At 39.0% G+C, this 25,287-nt stretch overlaps 1 protein-coding gene and 1 pseudogene across 21 annotated transcripts in view; one reads left to right on the forward strand and one right to left on the reverse strand.

Annotated features, from left to right (window-relative positions):
• Dcaf6 (DDB1 and CUL4 associated factor 6) overlaps positions 1–25,287 on the forward strand; it is a 144,954-nt gene that overhangs the window by 12,162 nt on the left and 107,505 nt on the right. For 19 of the 21 annotated variants that reach the window (XR_015449495.1, XM_087206855.1, XM_087206870.1 and 16 more), the window contains one exon: positions 2,500–2,561. The exons of the other annotated variants lie outside the window; for them this stretch is intronic. Coding sequence is in view for 16 of the 19 variants with exons in the window: in XM_087206855.1 (XP_087062981.1) it covers positions 2,500–2,561 (62 nt within the window). In the remaining 3 variants the exon portion in view is untranslated. The remainder of the gene's footprint in view (positions 1–2,499; positions 2,562–25,287) is intronic. 21 annotated transcript variants of the gene reach the window in all.
• On the reverse strand, positions 3,140–3,766 carry LOC101697448 (ferritin light chain-like; annotated as a pseudogene).

The following is a 25,287-nucleotide window of genomic DNA, read 5'->3' on the forward strand; positions in this document are numbered from 1 at the left end:
AGAATAGAATGGAGATTATGATCCCAATTGTATATTTTCTAATTTAGCAAATATATTTGGATACTTTAAGTTACAGTTCTATCACTTGGGCTACTTGAATAAATAAGGGTGTCCCTCCTTTTATTGAGCTTGTAGTTTCAGTTGTCACGGTAGAGACGGGATTTTAAGTGGGAGATTGGGAATGAGAAGTCACAAAAATGAGTTCATAACAAATGTGTAATTGGTAGGAGAGAACCCCACCTTTCATTTCTGCCTATCCTGTGAGTGGAGACACTTAGCTGCTTTATTTGGAACTATCTTTTCATTGGGCCTGGTAAACAGTTTAGAAGATTTAATAATATATCCAGGGGCAGAGAACAATCTTGTTCATTGTCTAGTATAATAAAAGTAATATCTTCTGAGCTGGGTGTGGTGGCTTGGGCCTATAGTCCCAGCGCTTGGGAGGCTGAGGCAGGAAGATCGCCATGAGTTCCAGGCCAGCCTAGGCTACATAGTGATTTCAGGGCCAGCCTAAGCTACATAGCGAGACCTTGTCTCAAAAAAAAAAAAGTCGTCTGGACAAAGATTAGGCAAGTAGAAAGTTTGGAATGTCATATCTTAGGGTTCCTCAAACCCATGCCCAGCATTCAGGCCTCGGATACCACACGCACTCAGGAGGCGAGGGGAACCAGCGTAACCCAAAGTATGCACTGTCTGTGTGCTGTGGGTGGTAAAATCTTTTACCTCTGACTTCAGAGTCTTGTGTCTTCTGCCAGCATCCAAGAAATGATGGCAGGCTAATAGGCTGTCTTGCAAATAAATAGGCCAGACCTGCCACAGTTTTTAACAGCATTCAGTTACGAGTTTACTTTTGAGGAGCTCGGCTTTTTAAATTCATACTTTGTATTTTATGTTGTCTTTTAGCTTCCAGAGCACACTCTGGGGTGTCTGTAGGACACAGTTTCATCTCCAAAGTTACATCAGAATGTCATTTGGGACCTGCTTGACTGACATGTCTCAGTACCTGTCCATAGGCACACATTTCATATGGAAGAGTTCTCGCTAGAGCAGCTCACTTTGTCTTCTCTTCTGTCCTACCATTTTCTCTAGACCAGAATGGGTAAATCTGAATTTTCAAACCTAGATTTTAAAAAACTGGAAACTAAGTCTCTCATATTTTAGCATTTTAATGAGTTCTGATTGCTGTCATATTGTTAATTCTAACATTCTACTATTAATTTATAACTCAGGATTACCAAGCCTGCCTTTGACCAAAAGAAAATGGATTTAAAAAATTATTTCATAACTTTTTAGAACTGAAAATAAAATAAGATAAAATAGCCTGTAGCTCATGAAAACACTTCACTGAATTTTAGGTTGTTTTATTCCAATAACTTTAGGAATCATTGAGGATTCCCTTCGCCAAATTTCTTTTTGTAACCTATGTGTTCATTATCTTTTACCTAGCCACCTTACCAGTTATGAATAAGAGGGAGTAAAACAAGTTTGGCTCCAAGAGGATTTTGATCTTTACACTGAATAGCAAGAAAATGTAATAGAGAAGTTTGTCCTCTGTGACAGTATATAGAGAGCGTAAAATTTAAGTTGCGAGCTCATCAGCCTGTGTACTTATTTATTGCTCTTTGTTATAAATTCAGAAGCCTTTCATCACAGATTCTGAATCAACATGCTTTCTGGTGTATCTTTGGTAAAGACTGTTCATTTTAAGAAATGAATAAATTTCTTAAATGAATAAAGGGAGATATTTCTCTTTTTCAAAGAAGAAAATTTAATGTTTTTACAGTATTTTCACTATTTTGCTACTGATAACATTTAGGCTGATTGTATTTCAACACTGTAAAGTTAACTAAAATTAAGATGTATTTGAAAATCAGTGGCATTGTATTATTATCGTTGTTCGCCATCCTGTTTAAAGTTGAAAACCTTGCTGGGCATGGTGGTGCACACCTGTAATCCCAGCACTCTGGAGGCTGAGGCAGAATTGCTGCAAGTTTGAGGCCTGCCTGGGCTGTATCAAGACTAAACTACATAGTGAGGACCCCTCCCCCTAAAAAGTTGAAAAACTTACTCCACCGTTGCCTTCTTTTATCAAACCCTTTCCCCACTTCAGTGCTTTCACTAACTGATATGTTGCTTATTGTCTTTATCCTTTTATGAGGAGAGATCTTTTTCTGTTTCATCATGGTATTTCTAGCTTCTAGAACAATACCTGGAACAGTGTGAAGACTAAATAAATTGAGGAATGAATGAAAAAAAAATATGAGTGGTCCAGACCCTGTGCTAAGCTCCTTTTGCCCTGGAATGAATCAGGAGATATGCTAATGATGAAACTAGGACTTGTATGTTAATTTGCCCAATATCCCTCAGTTTATAAATGGTGGAGCTGAATTAGAACTTTAATCTACCTTATACCAGATCCTAGGCTCTTAACTTCAGTGTGATACACTTCTGAACGTTAGATTGTGTGGTTTATTTAGTTCTTTCTTTCTTTTTAAACAGGAAGAAAAGAGTTTATCCAAAGATTGAAACTTGAAGCAACCCTAAATGTGCATGATGGCTGTGTAAGTAATGGTTAATTCTCAACCTTAAAGGGCTTTAACAGTGTGTTTAAATGTTTGATGAAATGCCCCAGTCCTCCTACAAGGCATCGTGACTAACTTTAATAAAATGAGATTACAGCTTTATATTAAGCATTAAGGTACATTTGAATTTAGAAAAATATGTGCAGGATGTTTTGAAATGCAAGTAAAGTGTTCTAACACTAAAAGGCTTCTATCTCATTCACTGTACAAAAACTGCTTTTGTGACAGTTACGAGTCACTGCTCAGAAACTTTAGCTGTCATTTAAACATCTTTTTTTTTGAAAGATTCTTTCTGCTAATGCCACATTCTCTTGCTTTTCTTCTTTTCCCAGTGACTGCCTCTTCTCTGTCTTCTTAGGTGACTCTTGCACTTCTTTGTTTGTTTGTTTGTTTTTTGGTACTGGGGATCAAACTCAGGACCTTGTGCTTGTGAGCCAGGGTGTGGAACCACTGAGCTAAATCCCCGGCCTACTCTTGCACTTCTTCTTTTTTTTTTTTTTTGCTGCAAAAGGCTTTATTTTCCTTTGGTCCAAGACTTGGGAGGGGGCTCCAGAGAGGTGAAAAAGCTGCCTAGTGGCTGGAGGGAGAGGGTTAGGCCAAAGCCCTGATGCCAAGTGAGCAGGAGCCCCTCAAAGGCCGCTGGGCTCCGGGGCCTCCTAGTCATGTTTGAGGGTGAGCCTTTCAAAGAGGTACTTGCCCAGCCCAGCCTGGGGGCCGGCCAGCCTGCGGACATTAGTGAAGTGGTCGCCTATCTTCTTGATGAGCTTCACCTCCTCATCCAGGAAGTGTTTCTCCAGGACATCACAGAGATGGGGGTCTGTCTTGGCAGAGCCCAAGGCATGAAGATCCAAAAGAGCTTGGTTCAGGTTCTTCTCCAGGGCCAGGGCAGCTTCCATGGCATCTAGGGTTTTACCCCACTCATCTTCAGAAGGTTTCTGCACGTCTTGGAGGAGCACTCGGCCTCTGCGCTGGTTTTGCATTTTCAGGAGATGCTTGGCACCCTCGCGTTTCTCCTTGGCCAGCTCACAGAAGAAATGGCCCACGCTTGCCAGAGCCACATCGTCCCTGTCGAAGTAGTAGCCCAGAGAGAGGTAGGTGTAGGAGGCCTGCAGGTACAGATTCACCAGGCGGTTGACGGCAGCCTCCACCTCGGTGGAATAATTCTGACGAAGCTAAGAAGTCATGGCTAGTCAGCAGTAAGGAGCTACCCACAAAAGAACAGTGTTGGCCGGTCCTGGAAGCAGGAGATGGGCGAAATAATGGTCCTGAAATCTGTAACTGAAAGGTGGATGGAGGATGAAAAAGAGGGAGTCCCTGGGTCTGTTCCGTCCAAACACTGTTGAAGCAAGAGACAGGGCCGCGGGACCTCCAGACATGCCCCTCCCACTCTTGCACTTCTTGACCTTCAACTGTTGGTTGGACAGAGGCTCTGCCCTGGGCCCTTCTACCCCCTTTCTGTCCAGCACTGAGCAAGCTAGTCCAGTCCCATGGCTAAAAGTGATGTGACTTTCATCTCTTCTCAAAACACCTCTTCATATACCCAAGTCTACTTAACATTTTCAGGTGTATATCACATGTGGCACCCTGAATTTAACAGGTCCTAAACAGGACCTCTTTCTCTTTAATTTTTATTATGAAAATGTCAGACGTAGTTTTCATATATGTGCTCATTGCCCTGATTTAGTAATTATCATGATTTGGCACATTTTCTTCTCTTATTTCAGTTTTCTTTTTCTATTATATTTTTTAGTGCCTGTTAATTTTACAGAAGATTGAGTTCCATTGTATTTCCCATGTATGTAGCATATCTTGATCGTATTCATCCTCCCATTACTCATCACTGTACCCCACTTCCACTTCCTTTTACTCCCTTCCTGTCTTGTCTATTAATAATTTTCCTTCCACTTTCATGCCATCTTTTTAAAAAATTTAACATATTAAGGAAAAGATAAATACTTGTTTTTTTGAGTCTGATTTATGTCGTTTAACATGATGATCTCTCTTAGTTCCATCCATTTCCTGCAAGTGACGTAGTTTTATTTCTTTACTGTGTGTGTGTCTGGGGATTGAACTCAGGGCCTTCCCCTTGTGCTACATCACCAGCCCTTTTTACATTTTTATTTTGAGACAGGGTCTTGCTAAGTTGCCCAGGCTGTGCTCAAACTTGTGACCCTCCTGCTTCAGCCTCTGAGAGTGCCAGGATTGTAGATCCATGCCACTATGCCTGGCCAATTTTGTTCTTAATGGCTGACTCATACTCCATTGTGTATATTCCTCAAGTTATTTATACATTTATCTGTTGATGGGCCCCTAGGCTAGTTCTGTATCTTGGCTACTGTGAATTGTGCCAATAATAAATACAGCTATGTTAATATTCCTAAAATATGCTGACTTTTTTTGGATATATACCACGTAGTAGTATAGCTGAGTCATATGGTAGTTCTACTTTTAGTTTTTTGAGGAGCCTCCATACTGATTTTCATAATTGCTGTACTAATTTACATTTCCATCAGCAGTATAGAAGACTGTCTCTCCTTGTCCTTGCCAGCATTTATTGTTTTTGTGTTCTTGATGATGAATATTCTGATTGGGATGAGGTAGAATCTCAATGTAGTGTTCATTTGCATTTCCGTAATGGCTACAGATGTTGAACTTTTAAAAAATGTAATTATTGGCCATTTGTACTTCTTTTGAGAATTATCTGTTCGTTTGCCCATGTATTGCTTTGGTATTTGTTTTCTTGGTGGTGTTGAGTTCTTTATATATTCTAGATATTAATCCTCAGTTGGAATAGAAGCTGTTAAAGATTTTCTCCCATTCTGTAGCCAGTTTTTCTTGGTTTGCAGAATTTTTCTAATTTGTTGTAATTCCATTTGTTGATTCTCATCATTATTTCCTATGTTATTGAAGTCCCATTCAGGAAATCTTCTATGCCTATGGGTTCAAGTGTTTCCCCTATGTTTTCTTGTAGCACTTTCAAAGTTTCAGGTCTCATACTTAGGTCTTTGATCCATTTTGAATTGATTTTTTTTTTTTCCTGAACCAAGGATCGAACTTTAGAACCTTGCACTTGCCAGGCAGGTGTGGTGCCACTAGCTAAATCCCCACCTTGAATTGATTTTTTTTTTTTGGTACTGGGGAATTGAACTCGGGTCCTTGCGCTTGCGCCACAGGTGGCAAAACCACTGAGCTAAATCCCCAGCCCTTGAATTGATTTTTGTATGGAGTAAATGACAGGGATCTAGTTTCACTATTCTACATATGGATATCCAGTTTTCCCAGCACCATTTGTTAAAGAGGCTGTCTTCTCCGTGAATGAATTTGTTAAGAATAAAAGGGTTGTAGTTGTGTGGCTTTGTATGTGTTTTTTTTCCCTGTGGGTTAGGTACATTTTACTGGTTTTCTTTCAGAATCCTTTTACAAAAGAGCAAAGCTAAAAACCAAGGCTCTGGTAAGCATTGAGAGCCTTCCTTGTCCCAGGAGCCCTCCCCACCCTCATGTCTCCAGGAGTGTCCCTTCTGCAGTTTACACGGGTAGAGGACCTACTACTTTTTCCACTGCAAATTCCAAAGCAAAGTCCTACCACCTGGCAGCCCGTCACCCTGAGGAAGGCTGTGCTAGGAGCTGCCAAGATCCTGCAGGAGCTCAGAGCCCCAGAGGGCCAGGGCCAGAGGTCGGTCTGGGAAGGACACATCCTCCTCTGGCCTGGGGCCCCCAGGAACGATGCTGGGTGCAGCATGTCATGGCCAGGGGCCAGTTGCATGCTCTCAGCCAGGAGAGAGGTTGTTTGTATGTTTTTTATTCTATTCCATTGGTCTGTGTGTCTATTTTTGTGTTGGTCTCATGCAGACTTTGTGACTGTGGCTTTGTAGTATAGTTTGAAAGTAGGTATTGTGATGCCTCTACCCTTGCTCTTTTTGCTTAGGATTGCTTTGGCTGTTTGTGTCTTTTGTATTTCCATATGAATTTTAGTATTTTTTTTCTAGTTCTGTAAAAAATGTCATTGGAATATTGATGGGGATTGCATAGAATCTGTAGATTGCTTTTGGTAATATGGCCATTGTGAACATGGGAGGTCTTTCTGTCTTTTAGTGGCTTCTTCAGTTTCTTTGTTTAGTGTTCCATAATTTTCATTGTAGAGTTCTTTTACCTCTTCAGTGGGGTTGATTCCTAGGGATTTTATGTTTTGAAGCTGTTATGACTGGAATTGTTTCCCTGATTTCTTTTTCAGTGAGTTCCTTATTAGTGTATAGGAAAACTGTTGACTGTTTCTTTTTTTTTGTAGTGGGGATGGAACTTGGGACCTTGTTCTTGCGAGGCAGGCGGCATACTGTTTGGATACCAGCGATCGAACTAGGGTCTTTGTGCTTGTGCAGCAGGCGGTGAAACCACTGAGCTAAATCCCCAGCCCATGACTTATTTGTTTTCTATTTATATCCCTTTTATTTCTTTCACTAATTGTCCAATTGTCCTGACAAAAATTTCAAGTAGGATAATTGAATACAAGTGGTAAGAGTGGTCATCCTCATCCCATTCTTGATTTTAGAAGAATGTTTTTAGTTTTGCCTCATTCAGTATGATGTTGGCTATGGGTTTATTGTACATAGCCTTTATTATGTTGAGGTATGAGCCTTCTACACAGTACCTAGTTTCTTCTTTTGTCATGAAGGGATGTTGAATTTTGTTGAAGGCTTTTTCTGTATTAAAAAGATCATGTGATGATTTTTATGCTTGATTCTATTTATGTGGTGTATTAGGTGTGTTTTGTTTTTGCTTTACTGGGGATTGAACCTAGGGCCTTCACACTGAGGTAATTTATCCATTTCTTATCGATTCTGTAATTTACTAGACTTTAGATATTCAAAATAGTGCCTAATGATTCTCTGGATTTCAGTAGTGTCCATTGCATATGTGCTGCTGAAGTGGGCACATAGTAAGTGTCTGTCGTAGCAGCCCCCTTTGCATCTCTCATTGCATTGAGTTCAGACTTTCCTTTTTGGTAAATTTGGCTGAGGGTTTATCAATCTTTTCAAAGAACCAGCTCTTTGTGTCATTGCTCTTTTGTTCTCTTTTGTTTGTTTTGTTTTTTCTTTTTGAGACAGGGTTTGCACTGTAATTCAGGCTGGCCTTGAACTTACTATGTAGCCCAGGCTGGCCTCAAACTTATGGCATCCTCCTGCCTCAGTTTACCAAGTGCTGGGATTACAGGCATGTGCCACCACATCTGGCGTTCCTAACTACAGTATAAACTTTAATTTTGGAACTGCCTTCACTGTAGCCCAGAGATTCTAGTATGATGTGTTTCCATTTTCATTTAATTCTAGAAGTTTTAAATTTTTGCCTGATTTCTTCAGTGACCCACTGATTATTCAAAAGTGAGTTGTTTGATATCTATGTATTTGTGTAGTTTCTATAGTTTTCCTTGCTGTTGATTTCTAGTTTCATTCCATTATCCTCTGATAGAATGCAAAAGATTATTTCAATTTTTGGAATGTTTAAGAATTGGTTTATGGCCTAGATGTCATCTATTTTGGAGAACTTTCAGTGAGCTATTGAAAAAAGTGTGTGTTCTGTAGTTGTTGGATGGAATGTTCTATAGATGTCTGTTAACTTCATTTGATCTATAGTGTAGTTTAGCTCTGATATTTCTTTAAGTTTTTATTTGGATAACCTATCCATTGGCAAGAGTGTCCACTGTTATTGGGAGTTATGTATCTCTTTATGTTGTTTTTTGTTTTTGGTACCAGGGATCAAACTCAGGACCTTGTGCTTGCAAGGCAGGCCCTGGAACCACTGAGCTAAATCCCTGGCCCTCTGTTTATGTTGAATAGTGTTTGTTTTATGAAATTGGATGCACTGATGTTCAGTGCATATATATTTACAATTGTATCTTCTTGGTGAATTATTCTTTTTACCAACATACAGTGGCCTTTTGACCACTGTATATTGTCTCTTCTGAATAGTTTTGTCTGGAAGTCTGCTTTGGGAGATATGAATATAGCTGGCTCCTGCTTGCTTTCTGATTCCATTGCATGGAATGTTTTCCATCCTTCATTTTCAGCCTTTATTTCTCTGGTGAGGTGTATTTCTTACAAGTAGCAAACAGTTGGTTCTTGTGTTTTAATCCAATCTGCCAGACTTTGCTTTTTAATTGGAGAATTAAGATTACTTATATTCAGAGTTATTAAAGAAAAGTACGTACTGGTTCCTGTCATTTTGTTGTTTTTCTAGTGCTTCATTCTTTCCTAATTCCAGTAGCTTATCTTCGTCTTCTGTGTGTAGTATTAATTTGTCAGTAGCTTATCTCCTCTTTCTCTTTTGTGTGCACTGTTCCTTCAATTATCTTTTGCAATGCTGGCTTAGTGGAAAAAGAAAAAAAAAAAACGAATCAAAAAATTTCTCGATTTCTAAGGTGTTTGGATGGGTAAAGTTTCTTTTCTTTTTTTTTTTTTTGGTACTGGGGATCGAACTCAGGACCTTGCACTTGAGAGGCAGATGCCGGAACCACTGTGCTAAATCCCCAGCCCTGGATGGATAAAGTTTCTTTTGAGCATCTGTGGTATTGGAATCCACCACTAGGAGGGAGGGATAGTGAGTGGAAACTGGGGACTGTTTCATTTCAGCATCCACTTAACAAGCTGTTGCTGTGTGAATACTGAGCCCTGCCTTGTCTTTTCTGTTGGGCAGGGCCAGTCAATGGTGTGTTGTCTCCCTTAGGGTCATATTCATTCTAGAGGCTTTTGGTGTTTGTCTTGTAACCTGGAGCCACTGCTATCCCTAACCAGCTTTGTGGTCTGTGGGCTGGTGAGGTGTCCCACTTGCTGTAGAGGTGGCCTCCCTGTCCATGCAGCTAGGGATGCAGCAAGTGTTCACACATGTTGGTGGATGAGGAAGCAAACAGACAACTGAGTTCTGTGCTGGAGGAGGCAGCAAGGAGAGCCATGTAACCTGGTGGGCTTGATTGCTGTGCTTTCAGATCCAGCCCCTCAAAGAAACCATATGGTGGGTCCTACTCGTCACCATAGAGGAAGGTGCTGCTGACCACCCTTCCCAGCCTGAGTGCTCACTGCTTAAACTTCTCAGGGGTCTGCACTTAGCTCTCGCTATCTCCACAAGTGTCTCTTCTGGCTGACTCTCATGCAGTCACTGTGGCAGGGTTGTCACTAGGGAGCCTGAAGTGTGGTTGTTCTGTGACTTTATCCCTGGAGTGGCTCAGTCTCAATAAGCCCCCCTCTCAGTAAATGGCTCCTTATGATATTACTACTCACAGATATGGTGAGCACTGCAGTAGTTTCTTCTCCAGAGCTAGCCTGCTAGGCGAGGAGTCCCTTTCAGAGAAAATCCCCACAGTGGGTTTACAGCTTGCAGGTCTGGGATTTTCCTGGGGCTGGTGCTGCTGGTCCTCTGGCCTCCTCCAGGCCCAGGTGAACCAGGGTTGTTGTTAAAGACTGCTTTCTCCTTTTCTCTCTGTTGCTTGTCTGTTTTTCCGTGCGTTTTAGCACTCCTATCATCTGTCTTGATTCCTGGAGCACTGCTTTTCTTCCTCTTGCTGAGTGTGTTTTCCAACTGTCTGATTCCAGGTTGTGGAGAGACTGAAACTGCTGCTTGTGCCTCCTCTGCCTTTTGACTCAAATGTCTATTTTATTTTTCTTCTTGCATTTCCCCTTGCTGAAAGTATTTTAAAACAAGTCTGAGATACCATATCACTTTACTCCATACATGTAGGCCTAAAAGCAATAGATACTTTTATATAACTAAAATGCCATTATGTAATTTAGTAAGAGCCAACAGTATGTTTTTGGTATCATATAATACACAGTTCATAGCCTGATTTCTCTCATCTTTTTATAGTTTGTTCAAAAGATGATACAGGCCAAACACTATACCTTCAGTACTGTGCTTCTTAAATCTATTCATCTGAAGCAATTTCCCTCATTTTTTTGTATCCTGCCAGTGAATTGTTACAGAAACTGGGTCAGTTTTCCTGGTGGAGTGAGAGTGAACCTGTTTGCTCCCGCTGTCCCAGAGAATGTTTCATATGCCGGATTTATTGGTTATTTTCTTGTGGTTTCACTAAGTTTCTGCTAGAGGTTTGATTAGATTCTGATTCAAATTTCTTAGCAGAAATATTTACTGGTAATACTGTGTGCTTTATGTTGAATAAAGAAGCACTTGTGTTTTATTGTTCTACTTTTAGTGGTGTTAAACTTTATCATAGGATTTGAGTTGTCAAAGCAATTACTTGATTTTTTCCCTAAATTTGCAACTGCCTATATTTCAGTAAACAGGACTGCCATTCATCCACATGTTTTAGCTGAAAAATTTCATGTTATCCTTGATAATCTCTTTTTCCTTAATCTTCCACACTCAGTCTCTCCAGGAAAAAATTCTACCTCTAGCCCTTATCTGCAATCCATCTACTTGTTTCTGTGTGCTGCCACCTAACTCAAGCTATCCGAATCATCATCTCCCCCTCTTCTTTTTTTTTTTAAGTTCTTTTATTGGTACATTTTAGGTACACAATTTGTTTATATTTTTGATTGGGTGCTTGTACCTGTACATGATGTATCTTGGTTCTTGTTTTTTCTCCATTACCTGTGCGCCCTTCCCTATTTATACAGACATCATTTCCATTTTTTTTTCTTTTCTCATAGTTTTTCCTTTCCCCCTCCCCTCCCTTCACCCCTTCATCTTTGGACCTTTTTTCCTTTTTCAAATAATTACTGATTTTAATCATTTTAACCCTTGTTTACACTCTCAGTTTCTCACACTAGAGAAACTTCTGTATTTACACATGTGTGTCCTATTTATTTCACTTAAGAGTATGGTCTTGATATGCTTCCATTTAGCTATAAATGGCTCTAGTTTTTCGTTCTTTATGGCTGAGTAGTACTCCGTTTTATAAAAAACACCACATTTTCTCTATCAAGTTTCCAGTTGATGGGCTCTTGGGCTGTTTCCAAGCTTTAGCTATTACAAACTGTGCCCCTCTGAACATGGGTGCACAAATATCACTGCGGTATGATTCTTTTAATTCTTTGGGGAAGATACCTAGCAGGGGAATAACTGGGTCAAATGGGACCTCTAGCCCTTGTTCTTTGAGATATCTCCATACTAATTTTCACCGTGGTTGCACCAGTCTGCACTCCCACCAACAATGGAGAAGAGTTCCTTTCTCCCCACAGCCCTGCCAGCATTTGTTAGCGGTTGATTTCTTGATAGCAGCCATTCTTTCTGGGGTGAGGTGGAATCTCAGTGTTCTTTTCATCTGCATCTCTCGAATGACCAGTGATGTTGAACATTTTTTCATATATTTGTTTGCTGCTTTTACTTCTTTGTCTGAGAAATGTCTATTCATTTCAGATGCCCATTTTTGAATTGGGTCTTTGAATTTGGGGGTCTGATTTTTTTCAATTCTTTATATATTCTAAATAGTAGTCCTTTGTCTGAGGTACAGCTGCTAAAATTTTTTTCCCGTATTGTAGGTTGTCTCTTAGCTCTGTTGGTGGTTTCTTTTGCAGTGCAGAAGCTTTTTAATAAGATGAGATCCCACTTGTTGATTCTTTCTGCTAGTTCCCGTGCTGCTGAGGTTTTGTTCATGAAGTCTTTTCCTATGCCAATGTCTTCAAGAGTTCTACATAACTTATCTTCCAGCAAGTTTAGTGTTTCTGTCTTAATATTTAGATCTTTAATCCACTTTGATCTTAGTTTAGTGCATGGTGATAGGTATGGGTCTAGTTTTAATCTCTGGCAGGTTGAAATCCAGTTTTTCCAACACCATTTATTAAATAGGCTATCTTTCCTCCAATGATGGTGGTTGGCTCCTTTGTCAAAGATGAGGTGGCTGAGTATGTCTGGAGTTATTTCTGCATCTTCTGATCTAGTCCGCTGATCCTCAGGCCTGTTCATTTGCCAGTACCATGCTGATTTTATCACAGTAGCTTTGTAGTATAGTTTCATGTTAGGGATTGTGATACCCCCAGCCATGTGTCTGTTGCTTAGAATTGCTTTAGCTATTCTAGGTCTCTTATGGTTCCAAATGAATTTTTGGATTGTTTTCTCTAGTTCTGTGAAGTATATTGTTAGAATTTCAATCAGCATTGAATTGAATCTGTATAGTAGTTTTGGTAGTGTGGCCATTTTCACTATATTGGTTCTTCCTACCCAGGAACAAGGGATGTCTTTCCATTTTCTTGAATCCTCTTCGGTCTCTTTTTTCAGAGTGTTGTAGTTTTCAGTGTAGAGGTCTTTTGCTTCTTTTGTTAGATTGATTCCTAGATATTTCATTTTTTTGGATGCTATTGTAAAAGGAAGTGTTTCCCTAATATCTCTGTCAGGGAGTCTGTTATTTGTGTACAAGAAGGCTATTGTTTTTGAGTGTTGACCTTGTATCCAACTACTCTAGTGAATCTGTCAATTAAGTCTAGAAGTCTTTTGGCAGAGTTTTTTGGGTCTTCTATGTAAAGTATATCATCAGCAAATAATGACAGTTTCACTTCTTCCTTTCCTATCTTTATTTTATTTATTTCTCTTTTCTATTTGCTGTGGCTAATGTTTGCAGAATTATATTGAACAGGAGTGGTGATAGTGGGCATCCTTGTCTTGTTCCTGATTTTAGCGTGAAAGTTTTCAGTTTTTGACCATTTAGTATGATGTTGGCTGTTGGTTTTTCATAGATAGCCTTAATCAGGTTGAGATAAAGACCTTCTGTTCCAATTTTCTGTAGCGTTTTTATCATGAATGGGTGTTGGATTTTTTCGAATGCCTTTTCTGCATCTATTGAGATGATCATATGGTTTTTGTCCTTGACTCTGTTAATATAGTGTATTACATTTATTGATTTACGAATGTTGAACCATCCTTGCATCCCTGGGATAAGTCTGACTTGATCAGGGTGTATTATCTTCTTGATGACCCTCTGTATTCTCTTTGCCAGTATCTTGTTGAGGATTTTTTGCATCTATGTTCATTAGGGAGATTGGCCTGCAGCTCTCTTTTTGGGTTGTGTCTTTCCCTGGTTTTGGAATCAAAGTAACACTTGCTTCCAGGAATGAATTTGGAAGTATTGCTTCCCTTTCAATTTCCTTGATGAGTTTAAAGAGTAATGGCAACATTTCTTCTTTAAATGTCTTGTAGAATTCAGGAGTGAAGCCTTCAGGGCCTGGGCTTTTCGTTGTTGGTAAATTTTTTTTTACATTTTCAACTTCACTCATTGTAATTGGGGTGTTTAGAATTTCTATATCTTCTTCATTTAACTTTGGCAATTCGTATGTATCTAGGAATCTGCCCATTTCTTCTGTGTTTTCCATTTTATTGGAGTACAGGTTCTCAAAGTAGGTGTTGATGTTCCTCTGGATTTCTGTTGGATTTGTTGTGACTTCACCTTTTTCATTCTTAGTTGCATGTATTTGTGCCTTTCCTTGTTTTGATAAGGTTGGCTAAAGGTTTATCGATTTTATTTATTCTTTGAAAAAACCAACTCTTGGATTCATTAATTTTTTGTATCATTCTCTTAGTCTCCATTGCATTGATTTCTGCTCCAATCTTTATAATTTCCTCTCATATGAGCTTTGGATTTGTTATACCCTTCTTTTTCTAGCAGCTTGAGGTTCTGCATTAGGTTATTTATCTGAGTTTTCTCTGTTTTCCTAATATGGGCATTCATTGCTATGAATTTCCCACGTAGAACTGCTTTCATTGTGTCCCATAGATTCCTGTATGTTGTACTGGCATTTTCATTTACTTGTAGAAACTGTTTAATTTCTTCTGTGACCCATTGGTTGTTCAAGAGGGTGTTAGTCAGTTTCCATGTGTTTGTGGGGTTTTGCGGTTTCTTATGTTATTGATCTCCAGTTTTATTGCACTATGGTCTGATAATATACAGGGGTAACTTCAGTTCTTTTACATTTACTTGGACATGTCCTATGAGCTAGCACGTGGTCTATTCTGGAGAATGACCCATGTGCAGCCGAAAAGAATGTGTATTCCAATTTTGTGGGGTGGAACACTGAAAAAATCTATTAGGTCCATTTGTTCAATAGCTTGGTTCAGTTGTAGAATTTCCTTGTTAACTTTTTGTCTAGATGATCTGTCTATTTGTGATAGTGGGGTATTGAGGTCCCCCACTACAATTGAGTTAGTATTTATTTGATTTTTCATGTCCATTAATATTTCCTTTGTATAGCTGGGGGCATTTGTATTTGGTGCATATATATTTAGGATTGTCATCTCTTCCTCTTGGATTGATCCCTTCACAAGAATGTAGTGACCATCTTTGTCTCTCTTAATTAGTTTTGGCTTGAAATCTACTTTGTCTACAAATAAGATTGCTACCCCTGCTTTCTTCTGGGTTCATGTGGTGTGGAGAACTGTTTTCCATCCTTTTACTTTCAGTCTGTGAGTTTCTTTTTGAGTTAGGTGTGTTTCCTGTATACAGCATATTGTTGGATTTTGCTTCTTAATCCATTCTGCCAGTCTATTTCTTTTGATTGGTGAATTGAGGCCATTAATATTGATGGTTATAATTGATAGATACTGATTTATCCTTGTCATTATTTTTTACTTTTGTTTGGTTTTTTTTTTTTTTTTGGTACCAGAGATCGAACTCGGGTCCTCGTGCTTGTGCAGCGGGCGACGAAACCACTGAGCTAAATCCCCAGCCCTATTTTTTACTTTTGTTGGCTCTTTTATTTCTTGTTTTTTCCCCCTTTCCCTTTAGTGTCTTACCTTGCCTGGTGGCTTCCCTCTGTTGGGCCTCATGAAGTTGTGACCATTGTTTTTTTCTAGGATATTGTTTAGAATTGCTTGTAGTGCTGGTTTGGTGTTCATGAAATTTCTCAGGTGTTCTTTGTCATGGAAGTATCTAATTTCCCCATCAATTTTGAAAGACAGTTTTGCAGGCTACAGCAGTCTAGGTTGGAAGTTATTTTCTTTTAGGGCTTGAAATACTTTACTCCAGGCTCTCCTTGATTTGAGGGTTTGTGTTGAGAAGTCTGCCATAATTTGGATGGGCTTTCCTTTGTAGGTGCTTTGTTTCTTTTCTCTAACTGCTTGTAGTATTTTGTTCTTCTGTTGGGTTTCTGGGATCTTGACTATTATATGTCTAGATGTAGATTTTTTTTTGATCATGGGTAGTTGAAGTTCCAAATGCCTCACTTATCTGTATGTCCAATTCTCTACCTCTGTCTGGGAAGTTTTCCACTATTACTTCTGTGAACATTTTTTTAATGTCTCTTGTGCTTTCTCCTGTTTTTTCATGGACTCCTGTTAGTCTTATGTTATTCTTCTTTGCATCATCTAGCAGCTGCTGGATTGATTTCTCATGGTCCCTTACTATTTTTAAGAAATCTCTGTTTCCATGGTCCTTCACCACAATCCTGTCTTCTATATCTGATATTCTATCTTCAGGTTCCCTTAATCTGCTGTGGATACTTTCAGTGGAGTTTTTAATCTCCTGAATATGTTTGAATCTGTTTCATGGATTCCATTTCTTTCCTATGTTGGGCGATCATGGTTTCCATTTCTTTCTTATGCTGGGTATTCATGGCTTCCAGCATGTTTCTGAGCTCATCTATTTTTTTATCAGTTTCTGGTCTAGAGCCTCTAATCATGTCTTTCACTCTGCTCACCATCTCTGTAGATATCTGGGAGATTATTTCTACTTTGAATTTTTTTAGAGCCTTATTCATCTCTTTTGTTACTTCCTGTGCTATCAGTTCAGGTGGTCCAGGTGGTTGGTTATCGGACTTTTCCACCTCATTTCCCCTGGGGTTTACCCTTGGTGGGGTGGAAGTCTGAGTTTATGCCTTGCTTAAATGTCTTCTCATTTTTGTTTTTGGTAGTGTCCTGGTTTAACTCCTGGGTTGGTACTTTGAAATTGCTTATTGTAAGTATCTTTGTTGCTTGTATTTAGAACCCTTATGGAATGATTGCTTCTCAGAGGTGTCTTCCAGATGTAGCTGGTCTTTAGGTTTTGAGTCTCTAATGACTCTAAGGCTATCTCATTTTCCTTATACTAGGAAGGATCACTGACTAGATCAGTAACGACACCTTAGCCCAAGTGATACAATCAGCAACACCATTGCATCAAGTATATCTTCAAAAATGACATTTTGTGGTAGTTATTAATCTGTCACTTTTAGCTGTGTGAATTAAATCAAGATCGAGGACCAACCCAACATATAGTGAATAAACTCTTTAATATAACTTTACCCGTCGGGATAGGGAGTTAGAAGGAGCTGGGGAGGGAGAGATAGATGGGAAGAAGGACAGGGGAAGGTTAGCAGTGAGGCCAGAGGACACGGGGAGAAGGAAAAGGAGAATAATAGGAAAATAAAGAAGTACTCTGAATGAGGACCAAAACAGGGACAGAAAGGGAGATGAACAATGCGGGAGAGCAAGAGAATGAGTGTAAGAGAGAGAGAAAGGAGAGAGAAAAGAAAGAAGCAAAGAGAAAAGGAGAGAAAAACAAATACTTGCAAAGAGCAGGAAAAAAATTAAAGATAACAGGAGAAAAAGAAAAGAGAAAAAAATAAACCAATAATATTAATTTTGGAAATAAAAAATAATAATGAAGATGAAGGGCCTCCTTCAGGGTATGTCTCTGCTGTCACAATAGACAGCCTGGGCAGCAGTGTGCAGTTGTAAGTCAATGAGTCTCACCAAGCCAGTCACAGACCTGTGAGATTCAGGGAGATTTCTGGCTGCACGTCCCAAGTTGAATTCCCTGTCCTCCGGTAGGGTTGAACTCTGCAGGGTTGTACTGCAGGTTCCAGCTGCCCTTCCCCTGAAGATAGTCCCAGTTCTGATGGGAGGTAATGATGACTCCAACTTACCCAGTACAGTGGTCTGGTGGTCTAGTGTCCTCTGCGTCTTTGTAGTGTGGAACCAGGAGCTGGGGTGGGGGATGGGGTCCAGTGGATTGCTGCCGGTGGGGGGCGGGCTGGATCAGCGTGTTGTGTGTGGCTCGGGACCTTGCCAGGGCTTCTGCAGATCCGTCTGTATGAACCGGGCTGGTTGCGCGCGGCTCAGGACCTTGCTATGGTGTCTGCAAACGTGCCTCCCCCTCTTCTTCCTTCTCCTTGTGTTTTTCTGGGAAGTTAAACCCATGCGGGCTAGTTGAGCCGCAACCTCAGGCCTAAGCTGACCTCTTTTTGTGCTCGCAATACTGCAGTTTCCTCTTATTTGTTCTCTGTTATTTAACTGGTGTTTTCCTATATGTATCCAACACAGAGATACTACATTATATAAACAGATAAAATCATGGTATTACTTTTATATTATTCCTTTTATTTTCTCCCATAGGGTTTTAAGGCTTGACAAAAGCAGAAGGGCTGAAAAATATTTTTATGACCCAAACCTTATGACCTGAGTTTGCTGGGCTGGCTTTTATTACCCCTGAGATTTAGATGGACAAGTAAGGGCTGACAATTACTAAATCAAAGTGTATACCAAGTGCTCCTCTGCCTTATACATGTCTTATACCTACAACTCACTTTCCCCATTTCTGTGGAGCTTATCTCCTTTCAGCTCTCTTTCCAGACATTATATATCATGGAAGCTTTCCTTGACCATACTAGTTAAATAGCATGCCAACCCTTTATCATTGTTTTTCTCTCCCTGCTAATTCCTCACCCTCACCCCTGTGGTGCTTGTTATCTGGTATTGTAATTATATAAATGCATTTATTTGTACATAGCTAACATACCTGCCCTCCCTGCCCTTGTACACTGGACTGAGAAAGCATCTTCAGAAATGATTTTTCTCATTTAGTATCCAGAGGACTACATAGCACATATATGGCACTTACTGATCATATTATATGTTAGATTTTACTCATTTATTTAATTACTTACTTGCTTGTTTGCTTGCAGTACTGGGGATTGAACCCAGGGCCTTTGCACAGAGCTACGTTCCCAGACCTTTTTTTTTTTTTTGAGGCACAGTCTCACTAAGTCATTAAGTTGCCCAAGCTGAGCTCAAACTTGCTATATACATTTGTCTTAGGCACCCAGCGTGCTGGGATTACAGGTGTTTTCCACCAGTAGATTTTATAAACTTTTGGGACTTCAGATCAAATCTTTTACCTTACTTAAATGAATTCTTCATAGTGTGTACTTGCTTTTATGGTATTCTTAAGTTTTTATAAGCTGTATATTCTATATTTTCCCATCTTTAAAATTTTCTTTCAGGTTTTACTGAGTATATTCTCAACTAAGTTCCAAAATGTGAGTGGAAAAGAAACTTTTCTACACGTTTAAACATCTTTTTTTCTCTACCTTTATACTTAATGATTTGGATGAGCCTAGAATTCTAGTTTGGATATTATTTTCTCTCAGTCTCCCCCCCCCCCTTTTGTTGTTGTTTTGTGTTTGAGACAGAGTCAGGCTGGTCTTGACATCGCCATCCTTCTGCCTCAGTCTTGTGAGTGCTGGTATTACAGGTGTCCATCACTGTGTCTGGCCTTCACTTAATATTTTTGAAGTCCCTACATAAATGCCTTCTAGAATCCAGTGTAGCTGATAAGTATGATGCCACTATAGTTATTTTTAAAATACACAATATTTATTTACTTTTGTGAATGAAATCTTCATTTGTGTTTAAATTTTTCTTGACTGTGTGAAGATTTTATTTGGCTGAACGTAAAGTGTACAATTGGATAAGTTTAGCAAGTGTATACATCCATGAAGTTTTATCGCTACGATCAAAGTAATGAAAATGTCAGTCACTCATTTATATCTGTGCACCCTCTCATTTCTTACCACCCTCAACCTTAGTCAACCACTGATCTCCTTTGTTATTGCAAATTAGTTTATATTTTCTGGAGTTTTATATAAACAGAATTGTTCAGTGGTTTTTTGGGGGGGTGGGAGGGTACAAAGGATGGAAGCTAGGGCTTTGTGCATGCTAGGAGATAGGCACTCTCCCACCTAGCTACATACTTCTAGTGCCTGTATTCTTTCCTCAAATTTATTTACTGCTTCTTTTACAGTAAGGTTTACTCAGAATAATTATTTTGGTCTTTTGTTTGTTTTAAAATAAGGTCTTGCTGAGTTGCCCAAGATAGTCTTGATTATCATCCTTCTGCCTCAGCCTTTTGAGTAGTTGAGAACACAGTTTCAAGCCACTGTTCCAAGCTTGAATAATTATTTTGGATTCATCCATGCTGTTGAGTATATCAATGGTTTACTTTTTTTTTTTTTGGGTACCAGGGATTGGACTTGGGTCCTTGCACTTGCGCAGCAGGTGGCGAAACCGCTGAGCTAAATCCCTGGCCCGGTTTGTTACTTTTTAATCTAAGAAGCATTTGTTATATGGGTATACTATAATTTTATCTGTTCACCTATTGATGGACATTAGGTTCATTCCAGTAGGGGACTATTACAAATAAAGTTGCTATGAATATTTGTGTACAGTTTCGTATGGACATAGTACTTTTATTCTTTTTTGATAAATATCTAGAAGTGGAATGAATAGATCACACTTTTTAAGAAAAAAACTTTTCCAATTATTGTGCCATTTAATATTTCTGCTGTTAGTATAGTACCCTCTTATCTGTGGTTTTTCTTCCTATGGTTTTATTTACTCAAGATTGACTATAATCTGAAAGTATTAAATGGAAAATTTCTGGCAGTGTTGAAGAAGTTAATTAAGGAGAAAGCAACAGTCTAAAGCAAATCTTCCAGTTGGGATGAAAGTGGGCTCTAGTGTTAGGAGATGTTCAGCAAAACCTTTATTCATAAAAGCACAAAGAAGGCACCAGGGCACAAAAGATGGAGGGACAGATAAACCCTGGTAATAGGTATGTTGCAACACTGCAGGACATGATAAAGCCAGGGATAATATAAGAAGTGAAGAATTGACACACTTTCAAGAACAAAAATTAGGTGCATGTGTTCTGGCAATATAATCAGAAAGCATGGGTGACAGACATCTTGTTTATGGAATGGGTCCACCCAGAAGTGAAAAATAATACTTGGAAGAAAAAGGGTGGTAATTTAAAGTTCTTTTAATAATAGTGCACGTGGATATTTTGCTATGAAAGGAGAAGCTTGTTTGCTATGAAGAGGAGAAAATTGAGGCTGTGTTATTTACCTTCAAATACAACCTCATTGCTTTAAACTCTTAACTCCAGGGCACTATTCAGTTTGTCCAGGCCACATACACTCACCTGGTATTTGATTACTTATGATCAGCAGTTGATACAGATTATAATCTACATACAATGTAGTCTTGGGACTCGTTCACTATTGCCGATGCAAGAGCATTCATCAAAGCTGCTGTGCAGGAATTAAAATCAGAAACTAAATCCATGCTAGAGAAATTTATGAAGTCGTGAATAATTTTAAAGGCTTCTAACGCTGGAGAAGTAAGTGAGAATTATTCATACAGGAAGACATTGATGGGGAGGAATTTGTCAGCATGATTGATGAAGAAGTCAAAAGAACATACTCAAGGCCATGGAGAAGTGAACGCATAAGGTTTTAGAAGGACTTGTTGAATTGTCTACAGAGGATGATGAATAAGAAATTGAAGAAGGACCAGCAATATGGACATTAATGAAATTTATCAAACTATTTTGAATTGCACAGAAGTTATAGGACAAAATTATGGAATTAAGTCAAGTGGAACACAGTATTAAAGACCACCTGTATGATCACCAAAGGATTACACGTTCTGCAGCAGCACTTTGATAAGGTGAAAATAAAGCGAAAAATATTCTACAGAAATAAGAGAAAACCATTGTATCACTTTACATTCCTAGCAGCACTATATAGGGTTTTAGTTTCTTGACATCCTTGCCAATTGTTATTTTTTGTTTTATTTTTTAAAATGGGGTTGAAGTGATAATACATTATAGCTTTAGTTTTCATTTCCCTAATGACTAATTATGTTGAATTTTTTATATTGGAGAAATGTCTATTCAGACTCTTTAATTATTTTTGATAGTGCTGGACGTTAAACCCAGGACCTCGTGCATGCTAAGCAGGTGCTCTGTTGCTGAGCTATATTCCCAGAACTCTTCACCTGTTTTTTTTTTTCTTGGTACCAGGCATTGAACTCGGGTCCTTGTGCTTGCGAGGCAGGTGGCGGAACCACTGAGCTAAATCCCTGCCCCTCTTCACCTATTTTTTAATTGGGTTGTATTTTTGTTGCTGAGTTCTGTTTAAATATTCTGGATACTAGAATCTTGTCAAATGTCTGATTTGCAAATATTTGACCCATATTCTGTTAGTTGTCTTTTCACTTTCTTGATAGTGTCCTTTTGATGTAAACAAAGCTTTAAATTTTGATAAAGTCCATAATTTTTCCTCTTTTTGTGGTTTGATTAGGCTTTTGGTATTACATTTAAGAAACTTTTTACTTGATCAGAGGTCATGAAGATTTATGCTTATTTTCTTCTAAGAATTTTATACTTTTAGCTCTTAAGTGTAGGCCCTTGATTTATTTTCAGTTAATTTTTATATATGATGTGAAATAGAGGTCCAAATTTTATAGGTGTGTATGTGTGTGTGGTTGTGGGTATCTAGTTGTCTCCATACCATGTGTGGAAAAGACTTTTCTTTCGTTGAATGGTCTTAGACCTCTTGTCAAACCACTTGACCATAAATGTAAGAGTTTATTTCTGGACTTTTGTTCCATTCCATTGATCTATATATGTTTCTGTTTGCCAGAAACATGCAGTCTTGATAATTGTTGCTTTGTAATAAGTTTCTCTCTTCTATTTTAAGGAACCCAATTTATGTCTCTGGGTATAAAGTAAATTGAAATTAGTAAATTTTAACACAATTAAATGACTCAGTGTCATTGTAAAGATCAGAACATTACTGTATCAGTCTGCTTTCTGTTGCTATAACAAAATCTCTTTGTTATAGTTGGGTACTTTTTAAAGTTAGCTTAGCTTGCAGCTTTGGAGTTTGGAGGATCAAGATTAGATGACCTCATCTGTTATGTGGCTAGTGAGAGCACACTTGGCTGCATCATAGCACAGGGAGAAGCCAAAAGGGAAATGGCTGATTGCAGGAGGGTCCAAGCACATGGAATAGCTTCGTTTTATAAAATGTTGCTCTCCTGAGAGCCATCTCATTGGCGTTAAGCCCTTTTGAGGTGGTGCATCATGATCTAATTTACCTTGCACTAAGCCCCACTTCTTAAAAGATTCCACCACCTCAGCACTGCCACCCTGGTGACTAGCCTTCCAGCAGTCATGTTTGCCAAGCCATAGCAAGCCTGTTTGCTAAATGGCAGTCAGTATAGTTACTATTTTTTAAGGCTTTATTTTTAAGGTTTCCGAGGTCAAACGTGCATCTAGGAAAGTGTTTTAATCACTGATCTGCATCAGCAGCCCTTTTTATTTGGAGGCAGGGTTTTGCTAAATTGCCCATCCTGACCTCATACTCATGGTCCTCCTGCCTTAGCTTCCCGAGTAGCTGTGATTTCAGGCATGCAACACCATACCTGTTGAGGCTTTATGTTTTTAAAAGCAGTTTTAGTTCATAGCAAAATTGAGAGACAGATACAGAGATTTTCTGTAGACTCCCTGCCCATACACATGCATAGCCTCTGTCAGTATTCCCTATGAGAATGGTACATTTGTTATAGTTAATCAGCATTGACACATCGTAATCATCCAGCATTGATAGTTTACTAATGATTCTCTCTTGGTGTTGGACTATCTGTGGGTTTGGATAAATGTATGATAATACCGATTTACCATTATATCACTACTCAGGGTTGTTTCCCTGCCTTAAAAATTCTTCATGCTCTGCATATTCTTTTCTCCCATCTGTCCCTCTTGACAGCCATTGTTTTTATAGCCACCATAGTTTTTCCTTTTCCAGAATATTACGAGATATGATTGAAGTATACAGTACACATTTAAATTTTAAAAATTACAACGATACATGGCCATTAACCCTCAAAATTCTCCCTCTTGATTTTGACCCCACTCATCCCATCATTCTTGCCACTTTCTGAAGCAATTCTGGGAGTTCTCTTTCAGAGTGTCTTTATGAGATATGATAAAAAATAGTGAATGCTGCTGAGTGCCATCCATTGGGAAGGGGGCCTTATAAAACATTATGGTGTGTCCTCATCCACGTTATTCACTGGATCTGGCACTGTGTGACTTCTGGCTCTTTCCCAAAGTCAAAAATGACCATGGAAGGTGAAGATTTTGAGTTGATTCAGGACATTAAGGCAGCCTTGATGGTTCGACTACAGACACTTATGAAAGGATTTCCAGAACTGCTTCAAAAAATGGTAAGAATAATGGGATAAGTGTGTTTGAAGTGAGGGGGAATATTTTGAGGATTAATTCTGTTGTGTCTTTTACTCTGAAAAATGAAAAACATTTAAACATTAACTGTATTTTTTCATCATACCATGTATGTACTTAGAATCATATAATACATAACCTTTTCAGATTGCCTTTTTTCACTTAAGTTGCAGTTAGAGTAACACCTGCCTGTAATTCCAGCACTTGGGAAGCTAAGGCACAAGTATTGTCTCAAGTTTGAGGCCAACCTGGGCTGCATGGTGAGACCCTGTCACTAAAATATAAATGTGTTGGGCCGGGGATTTAGCTCAGTGGTTTTGCTGCCTGCTGAGCAAGCGCAAGGACCCAAGTTCGATCCCCGGTACCAAAAAAAAAAATATATATATATATTTATAATTGTGTAAACATATATAGTCGTGTGCCACATGATGACATTTTGGTCAGTGATTGGCTGCATATATGACAGTGGTCTTACAAGATTATATTGCCTCATGATGTCATAGTAGTCTTAAGTTTATATATGTATACACTGATGTTTATGCAGTGATGAAGTTGAATAATGACTTTTTTTTTTTTTTTTTTGAGACAGGATCTCACTATGTAGTTCAGGTTGGCCTTGAACTCACTATGTAGCCCAGGCTGCCTTCAAACTCACAGTGATCCTCCTGCCTCTGCCGCCTGAGTGCTGGGAGTACAGGCATGCACCATCACGCCTGGCTGTTTGTATCTTTTTAATCTGAATAATATTTCATTTTCTGGATGTAACACAGTTTATTCATTTACTTATTGAGGGACATCTTGGTTGCTTTTGAGTTTTGGCACTATTGACTAAAGTCATGAACATCTGTATAGGCTTTTGCTTGTAGATAGGTTTGTAGCTCCTCTGGGTAGTTACTAAGGAGAATATCTTATGGTTAGAGTACATTTAGTTGTGTAACAAGTTTCCATTTGTCTTCTAAAAATCTTTTCAGTTTTGTTTTCCCATCAGCCGTGAATGAGATAGCCAGTTTTCCCAACACCATTTATTAAAGAGGCTGTCTTTCCTCCAGTGTATATTTTTGTTGAAGATCAGATAGATGAGTGTGCTTGGGGTTGTCTCTGCAGCCTCTGTTCTGTTCCATTGGTCCTCCTGTATGTTTTGTTCTAATACTATGCTTTTTTTTTTTTTTTTTGGTACTGGGGACTGAACCCGGGTCCTTGTGCTTGCGGGGCAGGTGGCAGAACCACTGAGCTAAATCCCCGGCCCTACTATGCTATTTTTGATCACTGTAGCCTTGTAACATGATTTCTAGTCTGGGATTGTGATGCCTCCCTGTTTACTCTTGTTACCCAGGATTGCTTTTGGTTTTCTGGGTTTCTTCTGGTTCCATATGAATTTTATCATTGTTTTCTCCAGTTCTGTGTAGAATGTTGTTTGTATTTTGGGAT

The sequence above is a fragment of the Heterocephalus glaber genome, unplaced genomic scaffold, assembly GCF_053883595.1.
Source record: "Heterocephalus glaber isolate CG9 unplaced genomic scaffold, H.glaber_assembly_v1.0 deba00000738, whole genome shotgun sequence".
NCBI lineage: Eukaryota > Metazoa > Chordata > Mammalia > Rodentia > Bathyergidae > Heterocephalus > Heterocephalus glaber.